The sequence below is a fragment of the Pelophylax lessonae genome, assembly GCF_965119305.1.
Source record: "Pelophylax lessonae genome assembly, chromosome: 3".
NCBI lineage: Eukaryota > Metazoa > Chordata > Amphibia > Anura > Ranidae > Pelophylax > Pelophylax lessonae.
The window spans coordinates 531,880,343-531,900,660 of record NC_138770.1 but is presented as its reverse complement, the minus strand read 5'-3'; the positions used below and the strand labels follow the sequence as shown (position 1 = coordinate 531,900,660).

General features: G+C 43.9%; 1 protein-coding gene across 1 annotated transcript in view; it reads left to right on the top strand.

Annotated features, from left to right (window-relative positions):
• The window catches only part of ERMARD (ER membrane associated RNA degradation), a gene marked incomplete at its 5' end in the record, with an annotated part of 171,103 nt that overhangs the window by 28,086 nt on the left and 122,699 nt on the right, over positions 1-20,318 (top strand). The window contains 2 exons of the mRNA XM_082251714.1: positions 8,081-8,170; positions 13,556-13,653. Of these exons, the coding sequence (XP_082107840.1) occupies positions 8,081-8,170; positions 13,556-13,653 (188 nt within the window). The remainder of the gene's footprint in view (positions 1-8,080; positions 8,171-13,555; positions 13,654-20,318) is intronic.

The window sequence follows — 20,318 nt, the reverse complement described above, 5'->3', positions numbered from 1 at the left end:
AGAAGGAAGTAAGGTAAGTATTTTTTCTTCGCTACGAGGTAAGTAAAAAAAAAAAAAATATGCGATTATCCATTTCTTTTTCAGGTGACCCGGAGCGAGAAGATGGAGGTAAGTATAAAAATAGGGTGGAACTCCACTTTAAAGCTTTTAACACATCCCACCCTCAAGGGGTGGTCCCCTCAGTCAATACCCTCCTACTTCCTGCAACCATATCTCAGTTTCAATGTCTAGCTTGTCAGGAGTAGCTGGTTCTCTCTGTGCTGGGGCTTTGTGCCCTAGCCTCTTTCTTCTTTTTTGATTTTTTGTTTGAGTTTTTTCTCTCTCTTTACTTAGCTGTTCTTTTTGTCAGCATTAGTTATTTCTTCTGACGAAGAGGATCATGCGGGCTGGGTCTCGGGCTGATCCCCCTGGTAGCAGGTCGTGGATCGGTGGCTTCCCAGCCTGCCATCGAGCGTTCAGCCAGGTAACGCTCCTGGCACAGTGAACGACCCATCCCTGTTCGGTGCAGGGATGATTGGTGAGGTGGCTACCTCACTGGACGCTGTGCGGTTTCTTAACCCCCATTTTGTGCGTCTTGTATGCGACTCTCCCTGCCTCATGTGCAGCGGCTTGTTCGCCTGTGCGGGTCCCCCACACCATTGAGAGGTAAGTGTATCTATGTGGGGACCTGTCTGTCTGGGGGGGTGTCAGTCTGGGACTGTGTAACCTGCCTCTGTTCACACTGTTTGTCTCCCTATCACTCTGCTGCATGCTGCGGGCTGCAAGGGGGGGGGGGGGAGCTGTGTGACTCTGTCTGTGTCAGCCTTGTTCAGTGTGAGAAGCTGTGTGCTGTGGGGCATGTTTTGTGGCATGTTTGGGCACAATACAGCGATCGCTGCGGCGATCTGCCATGTTTTTTTATATATGGATGGTGTTATGGGCATTACTGTACTGTAGGATCGGCGGTTTCGGCGCCAAACTGCGCCATTTTGCCTGCACTCGCTCCGGCCGCATGTTCTACATGCATGGCGGCCATTTTCTTGTAGCCTCCCATAGGCTTTAATAGAGCGCCCTGGTCTCATCACTTCCTCTTCTCCTGGGTACACCGATCGAGGCAGCGGCGAGGGTTTCCTCAGGTTTTATCCTTCTGTTCTTGCTATCCATTGCCTGTGTCAGTTTATTGTCCCTGTGGGGGTCTCATTGTGCTTGTGTGTGGTGCGGTGGGCTGCGCTCGCCGCGCTTGTTAAAGGGGCAGTTAACCCTTTATTCTCCGGCATATCATATTGGGGCAATGGATTCTCAGGAGGGCAAATTTCCTGCCACCTTGGTGGAAAGCCAGGGGACCGCTGTTTCCCCCCCAGGGGGGGATTTGGCCACTATTGTGGCCGGCCTTGCTGCTCAGGTGCAGATGCTGGTGGCTGCTCAATCTACTAAAAGACCCAGAGTTTCTATTTCCTCTGATTCTGAGGGTGAAGGTGATGGGGCTGTTATGGCGGGGGTCTCCTTATCGGGGTCCCGCTCCTCCCTGGATCTAGTGGGGTCCGAGGTGGAGGCTGAGGTTGAGGGGGTTGATAATTCTCCCCCTGGCTCGCCTGAAGAGCTTGCAATCATGGATGACTTGATTGCTTCCATAAAACAAACGCTGCGTTTGCAGGATGAAGTGTGTCCCCCCGCTGCCTTGGCGGCTTATGGGACGCAGAGAAAACGCAGGACGCCGCAGGTTTTTCCCTGCAATGATGATTTTCAGCGCGCTGTTAAGGAACAGTGGCGCAATTTACGCAAACCTTTTGCTGTGCCAAGTAGGTTCAAGCTGCGTTATCCTTTTTCGCCTTCCACTGATGAACGGTGGTGTGTACCACCCCCGGTGGATCACCCAATTGCGGTTTTGAACAAATCCACTGCGATTCCTGCAGAGGATTCCCCGGTGTTCCGTGATGCCACGGATAGAAGAATGGAGTCTCTTGCCCGTCATACTTATTCTGTTAAAGGTTCTATGCTTAAAGCTCTGTTTGCCTCTCTCATGGCGGCCCAGGCTGTCGCAAGTTGGACGCATATGCTTAGGCGCGTCCTAGGGGCCGATTCGGCCTCGCCGGCGACCCTGGATATGGTGGATCAAATCCACCAGGGTGTCATGTATCTGTGTGATGCGGACTTGGACTTAGTCCCGTTGGCTGCACGTGTACACAGCGTGGCGGTGTTGTCTCGCCGCCTGGTTTGGTTGAAGTGTTGGTCGGTGGACCAATCTTCACGTAAGACCTTAGCCAATCTGCCTTATGATGGGTCTCGCCTTTTTGGGGAGTCCTTGGATGTGTTGATTAAGGGGATCACCGGAGGTAAGAGCACTCTCTTGCCCCATTTCCCCAAGGCTAAGGGGGCTTCTGGGAAGAAGCATGCTAATTTTCGGCCCCCTCAGGGGTCCTTTCGTGCCTTTCGGTCGCACTACAAGGGCAAACCGTTCAAGGGACAAGGCTCTCAAAAGAAGCCCTGGTCTGGTAAACAGAAGTCCGGTCAGTCCGGACCCGCTGCCCATAACAGTGCGGCCTGAAGGGGTGCCCTCATCCAGTTTTGGGGTGGGGGGACGCTTGCTCGGTTTTCTTCAACCCTGGTTGGCCCGCGTGCGGGACAGGTGGGTTCAGGAGATCGTTCGATCTGGTTACAAGATCGAGGTTCTCTCTCGGCCGGAGAGCAGATTTTTTCCCTCAAATCTTCAACTGTCTCCAGAGCGTTTACGGGACCTGCACCTGGCAGTGCGAGACCTGAGGGCTCAGGGAGTGGTGGTTCCGGTGCCTCATCGGGACAGATTTCGGGGGTTTTATTCCAATCTGTTCACCGTGCCCAGAAAGGAGGGCAAGGTTCGTTCAATTCTGGACTTGAAGGCTCTAAACCGCTCTGTGCGGGTTCGCAAGTTCCGCATGGAATCCCTGCGGTCGGTGGTGGCTGCCCTGGTTCCAGGGGAATTCATGGCCTCCATCGATTTGAAGGATGCGTATCTTCACATCCCCATTTTCGAGTGTCACCAGAGGTACCTTCGATTCGCCATTGCGGAGGATCACTACCAGTTCGTGGCGTTACCTTTTGGTCTCGCCTCGGCTCCGCGGGTTTTCACCAAGGTGCTTGCACCGGTTCTGGCATTATTGAGAGCCCAGGGCATCTCTGTCCTGGGGTATCTGGACGACATTCTGGTTCGGTCTGCGACCAGCCAGGGTCTGGAGAAGGACCTGTCTGTCACGCTGCAAACTCTGCAGGAGTTTGGTTGGACGATAAATTTTCCAAAGTCGACACTGAGTCCGTCGGTCCGTCTTCCCTACCTGGGAATGATCCTGGACTCGGTTCAGGCGAAGGTCTTCCTGCCGGAAGACAAACTCGGAACTCTTCAGGAGGAAGTCAGGTCCCTCAGGGACTTTCCGCACTCGTCTCTGCGGACGTGCACGAGATGTCTGGGATTGATGGTCTCGGCCTTCGAGGCGATTCCCTTCGCCCAGTTTCACACGCGGGGTCTCCAAGCGGAGATCCTGTCCAGGTGGGACGGGCGACCTCAATCTCTGGATCTTCAAATCTCGTTGGGCCATCGCACCAGAAGGGACCTTCTGTGGTGGCTCCAGTCCCCGATGGTGTCGGGGGGCAAGTCTTTTCGTCCTATCTCGTGGACGGTGATCACCACGGATGCCAGCCTGTCGGGCTGGGGTGGTGTTCTGGGCGTTCTGTCCGCCCAGGGAACTTGGTCGGAGGGGGAGTCCTCCCTTCCGATCAACATTCTGGAATTGCGTGCGATAAATCTCTGTCTTCATCGTTGGACGGACCGGCTGCAGGGCTGCCCGGTTCGGGTGCAGACGGACAATGCCACGGCGGTGGCCTACATCAACCACCAAGGGGGCACCAGGAGTGCCCGAGCGGCCCGAGAAGTGGCCGACATTCTGTCCTGGGCCGAGACTCATGTCCCGGCGATAACGGCGGTTCACATTCCGGGGGTGGAGAACTGGCAGGCGGACTATCTGAGTCGCCAGACCCTGGATCAGGGGGAATGGTCTCTCCACCCGGCTGTCTTCCAGATGTTGTGCGCGAAGTGGGGTCTTCCAGATGTGGACCTGTTTGCGTCTCGTCTCAACAACAAGGTGAGAAGGTTCGTGGCAAGGACGCACGACTCTCGGGCAGACGCGTCGGACGCGTTAGTGGCCCCGTGGCATCAGTACAAGCTGATGTACGCGTTTCCACCGATTCAGTTGCTGTCCAGGTTCCTTCGCAGGTTACACTCGGAACGCAGCACGGTGATTCTTGTGGCGCCGGATTGGTCACGCCGGTCCTGGTACGCAGACCTCTTGAATCTGGCGGTCGACGCCCCGTGGCGTCTGCCTCTTCGAGACGATCTCCTGTCTCAAGGGCCGATATACCATCCTGGTTTACAGTCGCTGGCTTTGACGGCCTGGCTGTTGAGACCGAGGTCCTGAAGGAGAGGGGTCTCTCCCCTGAGGTCGTTCATACCTTGATCAACGCGAGGAAGTCTTCCTCGGGGAAGGTTTACTACCGTACTTGGAAGGCCTATTTTGCCTGGTGTGAGTCCAGGGGGTTTTCACCCCGCACGTACTCGGTTTCCCGAGTGTTGTCCTTCCTTCAAATAGGTGTCGATCAGCGTTTGGCGCTGGCTACGATAAAGGGTCAGGTGTCTGCGCTGGCCGTTCTTTTTCAATGTCCCGTGGCTTCCAACTCCTTGGTTGGCACTTTTGTTCAGGGAGTGCAGCATCTGGTTCCTCCTAGGAGGGATCCTCTGCCCCCTTGGGACTTGAATCTCGTTCTATCTGTGTTACAACGTGCTCCTTTTCAACAGATCAGGGAGATCTCGTTGTCTATGTTGTCCAAAAAGGTCGCCTTTTTGGTTGCGATCACTTCGGCTCGCAGAGTGTCGGAGCTGGCGGCTTTGTCCTGCAAGTCTCCGTATCTGGTTATTCACTTGGATAAGGTGGTCTTGCGACCTAATCCTTCTTTTCTTCCGAAGCGAGTTTCGGAATTCCATCTCAATGAGGATATTGTGTTGCCTTCGCTGTGCGCGAAGCCTAAACATCCGAAAGAGGTGAGACTACATTCTTTGGATGTTGTTCGGGCGATAAGGGTTTACCTTAAATCGACTGAGTCTTTTCGAAAGACGGATTCCTTGTTTGTTCTTCCAGAGGGTCCTCGGAAGGGCATGGCGGCGTCGGCCTCTACCATCGCCAAATGGATCAGGCAGACCATTGAACAGGCCTATGCTTTGCAGGGGAAGGTTCCCCCTGTGCCTGTGAAGGCGCACTCTACTAGATCTCTGAGTACGTCTTGGGCCTGTCGTCATGGGGCTTCTGTATCCCAGGTGTGTAAGGCGGCGACCTGGTCGACCCTACACACTTTCACAAAATTCTACAAGGTAGATGTTCAGGCATCGGCGGATGCTTCCTTTGGCCGCAAGGTTCTTAGTGCGGCTGTTCCCTAGGATCACCTGTTGGGATCCCTGGCTGTTGGGATATGTCTTTTATCCCCTGGTTATTTGTTTTTCCTGGGTTGTTGCTCCTGTTGAGCAAGTTTTTTCCTTTTGCCCCCCAGCTGGTTTCCTTCCTTTGGTAAGGTTCCTTTCTTTGATGCGGAGACTGCGTTGCCTTATGGCGCGGATGCGTTTCCCACCCCTCATGTTTGCACTGCTTTGGGACGTCCCCATTGTGACGAATATGAAGAGGCGGCGACTGTCGGAGGACGTAAGAGAAAACTGAATTTTTGTGAAATCTTACCTGTAAAATTCCTTTCTCTGAGTCCTCCGACAGTCGCCGCCCCCGCCCCTCTTTTAGGGTTCTGGTTATATACTCTACTGCTATTCCACTGAAACTGAGATATGGTTGCAGGAAGTAGGAGGGTATTGACTGAGGGGACCACCCCTTGAGGGTGGGATGTGTTAAAAGCTTTAATGTTAACATATTCTGTTGCCTAGCTACTCCTTCGGAGCAAAGTCTAATAACCCATTGTGACGAATATGAAGAGGCGGCGACTGTCGGAGGACTCAGAGAAAGGAATTTTACAGGTAAGATTTTACAAAAATTCCGTTATTTTTTAATGAGTCATTCTATGAGGCACAGCAAGCATGCTTCCCCGCCGGGTCAACATTTGTTTGGTGTTTAACAGTCCTGGCCACTGCTTGCCAAAACTGTGTAATTTTTGGGCAGTCCCAAAAAAAAAAAAAAAAAAAATGTAGCATCATGCCCTATCCAGCACTACATCACCAGCAGTTGTCTGAAGCCTGAGGAAAGAAGCGATGCCAAGTTGTGGTACCCTGTACCATCTGGTTACAGTATAAAGAATTTAGGATATTTGTCACTATGCATACTTTTTATTTAAACTTGAGTGCAATCAAATGTGTCCTGGTATACAACATTGTAGGCTTAGGGATGATGCCAGTGGGGACTGATACATACTATGTTCTCACTTATATTTGAAATATGTTTCTCACATGTTGAGCCATGCCAAGTTGATACATGCCCACCATGGATTTGTAATGAGGATTACATTCTCCCACCTAACTAGAAAGAATGTTCTATGGTGAGCTGATATCCCTTTGTCAGCTTAGAGCAGCTCAGAGCAGAAAGCATTCTTTTGTTTCAATCCTTGGAATCCTGATTCAGACAAGGGGCGCATGTATTCAGACTGTGCATAGAAAGTGTGGGGATTAAACCAAGAACCCCAGATCTGACAAGCCAAAGAGTTATCCAGGTCTCCACTGTGCTACAACATTGTATTTATAATATATAGTAATTTTTTCACCTCCACTAGGGCTGGATCAGCTACAAAGCAACCTTGGCAAAAGCGTAGGGCCCACTGGATGTATAGACATTGTTTTTTTTATTTTTTAATAAACAAATTGTCAAAAAGTTTTGTAATGTTTTTATTCACTTTTACACTTTTTGGTGAATGGGTACTATGTACCCCATACTTATTCACATGGGTGGATTGGATCTGGGGGCCCCCTTGTTGAAGGGGGCTTCCTGATTCTGATAAGCCCCCCCACCTGCAGACCCCCACAACCACAGCCCAGGGCCCCCCTGCCCCAAAGCACCTCCAGGAGGGGGCCGCTAGCTTGTCCCCTCCCTCTGGTATGGATTTTGGGGGGGGGCCCACGCTGTTTTTTTTTCCACAAATTTTTTAGCGGACAACTCTTTTTTTTTTTTTAATTAACGACGGATTAAGAATGCAGCGGCCGGCTTCCTGGCCTGCTCCTTAGCAACTAGCTATATATGGTTTTTTTAAAGAGGAAAAACTGCAAAAAGCATCAAAAACACAACACTTGCGTTTCTGCTGCGACTCAATTGAAGTCTATAACACGCTAAATGCAATCTGCTGCAGGAAAAAACACACCGGCTGACCCTTTGCAAAAACACACTGGCTGAAAAACTTATATGTGAATGTGTATCATAGGAAAAGCATGTTAAATGGACTGTAGTATGTTTCTGAAAAACAGAAAATGCACACAAAAGTGCATAGGTGTGAACGTAGGGTGATAGATTTGAACAGGTCCTGTGGGTGGTGATGGGGCGGAGCTATATCGTACGCATGCTGCCATGGATTGGTGTCAGGAAAGGAAAATGACAGTAAGTATTTGATACAGTTTTCTATTTTTTTTGTAGGAGTCTGAAAGGCATTGCACCCACGATTAGCATTTTGCAGACTGCCAGTGTAAGCTACATCATACAGTCAGGCAGTTTCACACAGACAGGAAGAATAAACTACCTAGGTCGCTCAACAGCGCCCTGGTAGTTCATTGATAACTACAAGCCGACAGTCGCAAAGGTACTTTTAGCTCATTCATTCACGGAACTCTGTGAGTGAACTATGCAGCCGCGTGGGCGGAGTCCTGTGCGGCCGTGCTGTTTTTAACTAGTGATAGCTGGTATCGGGAGAAGATCCCCCGCCTTCTGTCGCAGAGAGGGCTCTATTCAAGGAGCGGCTGCAGGAGTGGAAACCTGTAATAGGGGGAACAAATGTAACATGTACCCAAAGGGAAGCCTATCCATTAAGGGTACTTTAATTATAGTAAAAAAGTTCTGTTTTACTCTTAAAGTGTTTGTTTAAACTTTTTTTATTTACTTTGTAGGTGTATTTAACAGTTGGAAAAGACTGCCCCTTCTTGCTGAGAGACCTTATTGCATCTGAAGAGCTAGCAACAATCTTTGGTAAATCTGTTGTAAGTCATTACATTTTCCAAATTCAAGAACCGCTAAACATAATACACAGGCACTACCTTTTACACATATCCTATATTAACCACTTCAGCTCAGGAAGGCTTTACTTCTTTCCTGACCAGGCCAATCTGTAAGAATATTAATAATAATATCTCGCGCTCGTACTTCATTATGTCAGAATATTTATACTGCACTGAATATAACAGTGTCTATCTATGGTTAATAAGCAAAGATCTGTGCGGTAGGAGAATCTCCACTTATTTCCACAAATCAATAAGTAGTGAATTCTTTTTAATTGATTAATTTCTTTTTAAAAGCATATACCAATCTTAGTGAGTACAGTCTACAGTATGGAATATATAAAAAATATTTATTCACCAGACATGTATTCACAATATATGATCAAAAATGGAAATGACACAAAGAAACAACTCTACATAAAATACTAACTTCAAACAATCAATGCAATGTGATATTTAGCTCAATAATGAAAGTGAAACTGAAACAAAGTGAAAGTGAAAGCAAGATTACCATTTCTCCAGGTATAGCATAAACCATAGGTATGTATTCTATATAAACAGACCACAATTGTCTGCGAATCACATAGCCGAAAGTCACTTCACTGCAGATGAAGCGAGAATAAGCCATGCCAAACGGAAGACTTAAAATTGCAAATAATGCGCTAAATCTGATATTAATAAAAATGTATAAAAACAAAAATCAGCTTTTTAGAGAAAAATTTACCATGGTTTATACCGCTGGGATTGTAATCTTATTACCCTTAAATATGCAATATAAAATATACAAGGAAGGAAATAAACAATATTGAATAAAATCAAATTACATAGCAAGATTATATTTACCACACTTAAGATGGCTGCTAGCTTCAAATGGTCGTTACCAGAGTCCTAAGATGGAGGCCTTTCTTAAGATGGTGGCTTCCCTCCAAGTTTCAGATGAATGATGGAGCAAGATGGAGTATGTCTGGATGAGTATATCGAGGGATGTAGTAGTGTGTGTGATGTATGTGTATTGTATGTTGGGCAATGTAATGTGTGTCATCTCATCTGGGTTGTTCCTTTTATATGGTATGAGCAAAGGGCTATTAAAATTACCATAAGTTAAACCCAGAGGGATGAAACATTATCCCCATTGGTTGGGATATTCTATTCCTTAACTGGTGAGGTCATAGACACACCTCTCCTAATAACTCAATGTTTGATAATAAAGTTAAATGATGATTTCTCTATATTTAAGAGTAATCATAAAACACAACATAAAAACTTTGTCCATACTCCCAGTACATACATAAATGTCCATCTAATCTCCATCATTCACCCTGGCAAGTGATGCCATTTCAATAATTATATTTTTAATACAATATAATATTTTTATATTGGAAATACCAAAATTATCCCAAGACTGCATTTGGTATTTCGTCTAAAGAGGGCAGTGTTGTACCGTTCATTAAATTCAGTGTATATATAAAATATTTACCACTATTCTTATCTGATGACCTCTTTGACCTCTGGCTAGTGAAAGTCCATTAATTATTTGACCATGCCATATGCTGTCACACACTTCAGACATTTGGTCTGGATTGTAAGATCTATAGTGGTCGTAAAAACTTAACCACAAACTTCTCTGAAATGAGGTAATTAGTGACGAGATACACATGTTCTTACACTTATTAAAAAAAGAATTCTAAGTAAGACTACTGTAAGAATATCAACCCAAAATGTGATATAACATTCCTAAATATATATGTATATGCCTTACTTAATATAAGGACATAATTATTGCTAATATCTTCTCACACATAATAATGTATCTTCAAAAACTTATATATAGTTTATTTTAAATGTCTGCTAGAGTATACTGGGGTATTGTCCATTGTTAAATAATTACAGACAGACTGGCATTACCATTAGGTCTTATCTGAAAAGGTGTCTATGTAAATCTTATTTACGATCTTAAAAGAAATACAGAGACCTCTGTTGAAACTCTATTCTCTCTTGTAAGCTTGTAAGAGACATTTTGCAAATGAACATATATGAACTTTCATTCACCTTGAACAAAATGGACGCTGCACTGTTCACCAATGATCCCCACAAATCTTTGCGATGCTGCACTGCGTTGTTTTACTTGCCAAATGCGCAGTCCGCCGCTCTCCCTCTCCTGTGAAGGATCGGTGGGTCCTGGACCCGCTGATTGGCTCCTGCTGTGTCCAATCACAGCGGGAGCGGGGCTTCTTTTGGTAAGAGTGATGAGGGGTTAGAACACCTGACAAGTTGTATTGCATCTGTCACACAGCTTATACTGTATGCTTGCCAACACTTGATGCAGTGTGCAGCAGTGAATTGGTGGATGGCGTCACCATGCAATCATAGAAAATAAGGATCTTCACATGCACACCTCAGTATACTGGTAATCTTGTCATTTTCCTAATAAAAAGCAACAGGCATCAAAAGCTGACTTTTGGGGACCCTACAGAATCCTTTTTTCAGGGTACTCTTGGCTTCACTTTGCTGTGCCTTAAAAAAGGAATCCTGCAAGCTCCAGAACATCAGCTTCTAATGCCTGTCTATAAAGGAAAGAAAAAGAAAAGCTGGCGCTCTGGGCTGCTATAGTAGAGTCAGTATGACCAGTGTATAAAAGGCTAAAATAATAAAAAAAACATACATAATAGGCAAAATACTTCTATGTGCATAACATACTTTCATAGGAAATACTCAAGTCCATCATGTAAGTAAGACAAGGGAATTAAGTGTGCCAATATGGCTGGAGTATCAGTCTGCAGCAAAGGGCCGGCTCCACAGCACAGGGAAGTCGGTTCTGTGGAAAATGCGAAAAACAAACAGGCGGAGCGCCTCTAAGTGCAGTAAGTTTTTAATCCAAAAGGCACACAAAATATAAGAACTCACATGGGGTACATAATGGTAGGCTCGATCTGATCCTGGGAAATGGTGGTAGAGTCCAGGAGGAAAGGTGACTAAAGCAGGTGAGATGGAATCGGAGGACAAAGAAGCCGGCTGTTGTCTTCCGGGATCGGCTAATCTCTGCGTGTCAAGCTGGAACGCAGCGTCTGCCGCGTGACGTCACCAAGACCAGAGGAATTGCACGACGCGTTTCAGAGAATGCGCCAAGCTCACAGTGAGCATGCGCGCTCTTTTTTCAAGTGTTAATGCAAAAACAGCAGAGGGAGACCAATTTATACTAACGGGATCAATAGATGGGAGTATACATTAAGAAAACCCACCAATGAAATAAGCTGGCGGACATGCTAGACGAAGGGGCTATATAAAAGCAGCAATAATGTCTAGACTAATATGAAAAAGACACATATACAAGGACATTGACTAATATTAGAAAATATATAAAAGGTATATATATGTATGTACACAGTATAACCACATACAATAAAAAGAAGTAAGAAATAACTACAAAAGGATATGTATTCTGTATATATGCATTCATGGGATAAAGAATATGAATATAATACAAATATGAAAGTAAATGTGAATGAAAGTAAATGAGAATAAGAAAAAAGTAAGTAAATAAAATAATAAAAAAATAATAAAATAAAGATAAATAAATATAAATATAAACAAAGAAAAAAGAAGAAAGAAAAGAGAAAAAAGGAAGAAGGAAAAAGGAAAAATGAATGGAAATAAATATAAAGGAAAAATAAAATAATAAAGATCAATATAAAAAAATTTCCCAGCGTCAGATCGAGCCTACCATTATGTACCCCATGTGAATTCTTATATTTTGTGCCTTTTGGATTAAAAACTTACTGCACTTAGAGGCGTTCCGCCTGTTTGTCTAATGCCTGTCTATGTGCTGGTTAAGATCTCCATTTTCCTAGGTTAGAACTTCTGTCAGGTTTTTTTTTTTTTTATGTAGCAGTTTGTGTGCTCTTTAGGGAAAGTATTCCTTCCCGTTTTTCCTGGTATTCACTGTCAACCGGACTGAAAATGATGGGATATCATTTTGAGCATCCGCCAGAACAGGGAATAGAGGAAAAATGTATGTTGACTAAAGCCTCTTTCACACTTGTACGACTTCTCCTGAAACTTGGGACTGCAAAGTCGCATGACAGGTCGTACCCAATGATTTCCAATGAAGTACCATTCATATCTGTGCTACTTCAAAGTAGGTCCATAGACCTCAAGATTACACAGGCATTGCTTCAAGTCCAGTCAAAGTCATAACAAAATCACGTGACTTTTAGGTTGCACAAGTGTGAAAGGGGCCTAAGAGAATTTAAATCACTTCAGAGACATTTCCCCTCACTTCCTGTTTTGTCTACAGCTAGCAGGTGAAGGCAAGTCTTGCATATAGGACACAGATACCAAAAAAAGAAAACATTTTAATGATTTAAAGTGGTTGTAAAGGCTGAAGGTTTTTTTTTTTACCTTCATGCATTCTTTGCATCGGTTTAAAAACCATTTGTATGCTGCTCCCGCCAGAGCCCTCCCTAGTACTCACCTGAGCCCCCTCTCGATCCAGCGATGTGCACAAGAGACTCGGCTGTCCCAGGACTCCCTCTCCTCAATGACTGAGACCGCAGCAGGAGTGATTGGCTTTCACTGCTGTCAGTCAGTGAGCCAATGAAGAGCGAGTTGGGGGCAGGGCTGAGCCGCGGCTCTGTGTCTTATAAACCCAAAGAGCTGGGAGTGAGCATGCAACAGTGCCCCCATAGCAAGCGACTTGCTTTTGGGGGCACTGGTCAGGGGGGGAGGGCAGATAAGGAACTGAATCAAACCAGGCTCTGTATATTACACCCATGGTCACAGGTCTTCGGCTAGTGGAGCAATGGAAACTAGACACAAATAAATAGCAGAGTTTGGCAAGGAAGCGGCCAAGGTATGCAGAGTGTAGCAGGGAGCACGGGTCCGAGTGCTACAACCAGCTTAGCTGATGGACGGGCAGAGCGACGGGGATGTCAAAAACTCTGCTGCTTGTGTTTGCAAAGTGAGTGCATTTAATACATGTTTTTAACATTGAATTGAATAAAGCTACTCTTGGTCGGTGGCACCCTATCTTTCTGTTTGTTTTTTCATAAATCCCATGTCATGTCAGTTTGGTAGACTTTGTTAGATCATGTGATATTATACCCTGTTAGGCAATTAACTAACTTCTAGTTCAGATTTATACTGGCATGATCACTAGCAATGGTAAGAGAATTAAAGGATACTATCATAATTTGTGTGATCATGTTCAAAAGCATGTTTAAACTATTCTTTTAGATTACTGTACAGCCAGCAATTTCATAACGCACCACTTCTGTGTATTTTTTTAAAATTATTTTTTGCCTAAAAAGTAATAAATTCAAACATAGTTATGTGTTTCCTCTAAACTTCTTGCTTTTTTTTACCACCCAGATGGATGTACTAAGAATTTTTATTGGTTCTCCAGAAAGTTTGAACCTCCGTAACATTTTATGGCATGGATTTGCTTCACCTCATGAAATTCCTCCAAAGTAAGTTGAAATACAGTATCACATAAATTTAACATGTCCTGCCACAAGTGGAAACATTTTTTTCCAAATGGAGAAACATAGTAAAGTAAAAGCATGGCTAATCATAAAGAGCTGCAAAGTTTTCTAGTGATTATGATGCTAAGATATTTTAAAGAGTAACTTCACTTTTGTTGAGAAAAAAAAAAAATTCTGTGTACAATACAAGGGTTTTACCAAACCTTGTTGCAGTTTCCTATCTTTTGGTATTCTGAAGAAACTGCTGTTTGTCTGTGTCCATGTGCCAAGTGAACTGGTATGGGAATGGTTTATAATGATCAGTCAGCTGCTGCATCTTCAGGGCTCTGAGGAAATTGACAGGGACTTAATCATTATAGACTGATTTTTCTTTAGAAGTATCTCACCAAAAATGTTTTTTTTTTGTTGCGGGGGATGGCAAAAATCTGACTTGTATCTTAGTGCAGACTTCTGGGAAAATCAGCCCATCACACAAACAGGAAATTCTATTTTTCAGGGGCTGTTCTTTACACCTTCTGCATACAGAATGCCACCAGGTAGCCATATTGCATTTCATCTTACAGAAAATTACAGTGCTGCCGAGTAAAAAGGAAAGGTAATTTCTTTATCATGCATCACGGGACACAGAGCAGCCATAATAATTACTATCTGGGTTACTATCTGGGTTATACGCCACTTATAGGTGAAGAGACATTGGCAACCTAAAAGATAGGAAGTCCCCCTCTATATAAACCCTCCCATACAGGAAGTACTTCAGTGTTTTCCCCAGTGTCTTAGAGGTGATGGTCATGGTTGGAAAAGCTCTCCATATTTTAAAGAAGAAGAAAAAAAAAAAAGACTATGCTACAGTCCTGGTTAAGATCTCTGGATCCAAGGGGATTGGTAATCAGATCCATCCGAAAGTGGAAGACTAAAAGGATGGTACCTGAGCCTCGGTAAAGGGAAACAAGGTATTGCCTTTAATGAGACCCTCTTGGGCGCTGGACCCTGGGATCCAGACCCTTGGTAAGATTAACTCCAAAGGAAGTGGCTTCAATAATTAGGGGGACCAGGTCCTTGAAGATCGACAAGTGACAGAACCTGTCGTGATGATTGGATTCTAGTTTTTGTCACTATCCTGCGGCGGGAGTGGTAAGTTCACTTTAATTATGATGCACTGTTCCCTTCTAATTTAACAGATATCGGGTGCCATGTTTTATGTCTCCACTAGAGGCAGTATGTGTATTCAGCTGTGGTATGCGTACCTTGGATGCCTTATATTTTGTCTGCTCTCAACCTTCCTGATGCTTGGCGGGCAGTGGGACTTTTTTTTTTTTTCAAATATAAATTTTATTGAAGCAAGGAAGAAGAGCGATACAAAACAGTATGCAAACAGCAAGATATCAAAATTAGGTACAAACATGAATGAGAGTACACTTTTATTTATAAATTACATGCTAACGAAAATCTCAGTTCTTCCCCAGCTTTCTTTTATGGAAGAAAAGAAAAGACGAGAGAAGGTGAAGGGGGGATGAGAAGAGGGAGAAGAAGGAAAGAGAGACAGAAAAGGAGGGGGAAGAGAGAGAAGACAAAAAAATAAAAGGGGTAGTAAGGGTGTCTGGTAAGGGTAAGTCGTAAATGAGAAGGGTGTGTTCCATCCTTGAGATAACTACGGTCCCAGTAGGGACGCTCCCTCCTCCGATACAACAAATAGGTCCCAGTTTTGCCACAATTTGGAGCATTTCTCATGTTTGTTTTGGGAAGACCTAACAAGGTCCTCCAGGGCAGCGGGAATTTGTACATCCCGCCCACGCATCCGCTTTCCCTCTGTGGCTCAGGTTCAGGGAGCACCTTCGGTGGCCATCCCTGCGGCGGGAGATCAGGGGCGCGCAAGTTCAGCCTATTTACATGCACGAGCGTGCACATGGAACCGGGTGGGGGCCTGTCCGTGACACGTTGGCGTGCATTTGGCATGCGGAGGTGCACATAGCACGCCGCACAATCTCAGTTAAGGGCAGAGAGGGCGCAGCATTTAACCACTTAAGCCCCGGAAGATTTTACCCCCATTCCGACCAGGGGGTATTTTACGACTCGGCACTGCGTGACTTTAACTGACAATTGTGCGGTCATGCAATGTGGTACCCAAACGAAATTTACGTCCTTTTTTTCCCACAAACAGAGCTTTCTTTTGATCACCTCTGCGCTTTTTATTTTTTGCGATATTAATAAAAAAAGAGCGAAAATTTTGCAAAAAAATGACATTTTCAACTTTGTCTTTTAAAAAATATCCAATATACTCAATTTATGTATTTTTTTTTGGCCAAAATATATTTAGCTACATGTCTTTGACAAAAAAAAATTCAATGAGCGTATTTTTATTGGTTTGCGCAAAAGTTATAGCGTCTACAAACTATGGTGTAAATACAGAAATTTACGCAGCTTTAATTTTTGACTGCCTATCTCATTTCATGAAGTGCTAAAATGGCAGGGCAGTACAAAACCCCCCCAAACTACCACTTTTTGGAAAGTAGACATCCTAAGGAATGTTCTGAGAGGCATGTTGAGCTCATTGAATATTTCATTTTTTTGTCACAGGTGTTTGAAAAATGACTAAAAATTTTTTTTTTTTTTTTTTTACACAAAGTTGTCATTGAAATGATATATTGCTCACACATGCCATGGGTATATGTGTAATTACACCCCAAAATATATTCTGCTGCTTCTCCTGAGTACAGGGATACCACATATGTGGGACTTTTTGGGAGCCTAGCTGTGTACGGGACCACAAAAACAAATCCCCACCATCAGAATTTCAAAGGGCGTACATTTTTCATTGCATTTTCTCACTACCTCTAACGGTTTAGGAGGCCCTGAAATGTCAAGATACCACAAAACCCCCCCAAATGACCCCATTTTGGAAAGTAGACACCCCAAGCTGTTTGCTAAGAGGCATGGTGAGTCCATGGAATATTTTATATTTTACCACAAGTTTTGGGAATATTACTATTTTTTTTTTTTTATTTTTTTTTTTTACACAACGTTGTCACTAAAAGATAAAATTCTCACACATGACATGGGTATATGTGGAATTACACCCCAAAATACATTCTGCCACTTCTCCTGAGTATGGGGATGCCCCATGTGTGAGACTTTTTGGGAGCCTAGCTGTGTACAGGACCGCGAAAACCAATCAACACTCCCAGGTTTTCTAATGGCGTAAATTGTGCATGTCACCTCTGCACTACCTGTCACAGTTTCGGAGGCCCTAAAATTCCAAGATAGCACAAACCCCCCCAAATGACCCCATTTTGGAAAGTAGACACCCCAAGCTATTTGCTGAGAGGCATGGTGAGTCCATGGAATATTTTATATTCTGCCACAAGTTCCGGGAAATACATATATATATATATATTTTTTTTTTTTTTTCACAAAGTTGTCAGTAAATGAAATATTGCTCACACATGCCATGGGTATATGTGAAATGACACCCCAAAATACATTCTGCTGCTTCTCCTGAGTACAGGGATACCCCATGTGTGAGACTTTTTTGCAGTCTAGCCGAGTACAGGTCCCCGAAAACCAGTCCCCGCTTTCAGGCTTTCCAAGGGCGTAAATTGTTGATTTCACTCCTGACTACCTATCACAGTTTCAGAGGCCCTAAAATTCCAAGATAGCACAAAACCCCCCCAAATGACCCCATTTTGGAAAGTAGACACCCCAAGCTATTTGCTGAGAGGCATGGTGAGTCCATGGAATATTTTATATTTTGCCACAAGTTCCGGGAAATATATATATATATATATATTTTTTTTTTTTTTCACAAAGTTGTCAGTAAATGAAATATTGCTCACACATGCCATGGGTATATGTGAAATGACACCCCAAAATACATTCTGCTGCTTCTCCTGAGTACAGGGATACCCCATGTGTGAGACTTTTTTGCAGTCTAGCCGAGTACAGGTCCCCGAAAACCAGTCCCCACTTTCAGGCTTTCCAAGGGCGTAAATTGTTGATTTCACTCCTGACTACCTATCACAGTTTCGGAGGCCCTAAAATTCCAAGATAGCACAAAACCCCCCCAAATGACCCCATTTTGGAAAGTAGACACCCCAAGCTATTTGCTGAGAGGCATGGTGAGTCCATGGAATATTTTATATTTTGCCACAAGTTCCGGGAAATATATATATATATATATATATATTTTTTTTTTTTTTTTACACAAAGTTGTCAGTAAATGATATATTGCTCACACATGCCATGGGTATATGTGAACTGACACCCCAAAATACATTCTGCTGCTTCTCCTGAGTATAGGGATACCCCATGTGTGAGACTTTTTTGCAGTCTAGCCGAGTACAGGACCCCGAAAACCAATCATCGCCTTCAGGCTTTCCAAGGGCGTAAATTGTTGATTTCACTCCTGACTACCTATCACAGTTTTGGAGGCCATGAAATGCCAAGACAGCACAACCCCCCCCCCCCAAATGACCCCTTTTAGGAAAGTAGACACCCTGAGCTATTTGCAGAGAGGCATGTTGAGTGTTTTGCAGATCTCACTTTTTGTCACAAAGTTTTGGAAATTGAAAAAAGAGGAAAAAAAATGCATTTTCCTGTTTTTTCTTCATTTTCCAAAAAAAATTAGAGCTGCAAAATACTCACCATGCCTCTCAGCAAATAGATTGGAGTGTCTACTTTGCAAAATGGGGTCATTTGGGGGGGGTTTGTGCAATCTTGGCTTTTTATGGACTTCAAAACTGTGATAGGTAGTAAGGAGTGAGATCAACAATTTACGCCCTTAGAAAGCCTAAAGGTGTGCATTGGTTTTCCGGGTCCTGTACGCGGCTAGACTGGCAAAAAGTCTCACACATGGGGTATCATTGTACTCAGGAGAAGCAGCAGAATGTATTTTGGGGTGTCATTTCACATATACCCATGGCCTGTGTGAGCAATATATCATTTACTGACAACTTTGTGTAAAAAAATAAAAAAAAATAAAAAAATTTTTTTTCCTCGAAACTTGTGGCAAAATATAAACTATTCCATGGACTCACCATACTTCTCAGCCAGTAGCTTGGAGTGTCTACTTTGCAAAATGGGGTCATTTGGGGGGGTTTTGTGCCATCTTGAAATTTCAGGGCCTCTGAAACTGTGACAGGTAGTCAGGGGTAAAATCAGCAATTTACGCCATTAGAAAACCTGAAGATGTGGATTGGTTTTCGGGGGCGCGTACACAGCTAGGCTCCCAAAAAGTCTCACACATGTGGTATCCCTGTACTCAGGAGAAGCAAAAGAATGTATTTTGGGGTGTCATTTCACATATTCCCATGGCATGCATGAGCAATATATCATTTAGTGACAACTTTCTGTAAAAAAAACAACAAAAAAAAAAAAAATAATAATTTTCCCGAAACTTGTGGCAAAATATAAAATACTCCATGGACTCACCATGCCTCTCAGAAAAAAGCTTTGGGTGTCTACTTTTCAAAAAGGGGTCATTAGGGGGGTGTTTGAACAGTTCCGGCATTTTATACTCAATCTTATCCACACATCACCCACTCTTCTAACCACTTGAAAACCAAGCCTTTTCTGTGCCTTTTTGTTTACATGAAAAAATATTTTTTTTTTACTAGAAAATTACTTTGAACCCCCAAACATTATATATTTTTTTAAAGCAGAGGCCCTATAGAATAAAATGGTGGATGTTGCAAATTTTTTTGTCACACGGTATTTGCGCACAGATTTTCCAAACGCAATTTTTGCGAAAAAAATACATTTTTTTTTAATTTATTGCACAAATACACTATATAATTCCAATTTTTTTGGTAAAATTTAAAAGATGATCTTATGCCGAGTTCATAGACACCTAACATGACATGCTTTAAAAATTGCGCATGCCTGCGCAGCGACAAAAACGTATGTACATTTTTGAAAACCTTTAAAAGTCTCTACAGGTTACCACTTTAGACTTACAGAGGAGGTCTACTGCAAGAATTACTGCACTCGATCTGGCGATCGCGGCGATACCTCACATGCATGCTGCAATTGTGGTTTACATATGACACTAGACCACCGCTTGCGTGCGCCATTGCGCGCAAGCACCGGGGGTAAGGGGGGGGGCTCAATTTTTTTTTTTCTTTTTTCTTTTTTCTTTTGCATTTTTATGTTATTTTGACACCTTTCCTTTAATTTTTTTTTTTTTAAATCATTTTTATTGTTATCATAGTGAATTTAAATATCCCCTATGATAGCAATCTGTAGTGACAGGTACTCTTTTTTTAAAAAAATTGGGGTCTTTTAGACTCTAGATCTCTCCTCTGACCTTAACGCATCTGACCACACCAAAATTGGTGTGATAAAATACTTTCCCAATTTCCCAATGGCCCTGTTTATTTCTGGCGAAACAGAAGTCATAAAATGCTCGTAGCCTCCGGCATCTTAGGCCATAGAGATGATTGGAGCCATTCTCATCTCCAATTAGCTCTATGGTTAGATAATTGAACCACCGGCTGCACTCTCGGGTTAACCGGTGGGACAGGAGAGCCCGAGAAAAACCATGGAAGGCTGCGGAAGGCGGCGGTGGGGGGGGGGGGAGGCCCCTCCCACTGCATGTAAAAGCAGTCTAGCGGCCAATTACCTGCTAGAATTGCTTTTACATGTAAGCCGACCGCTGG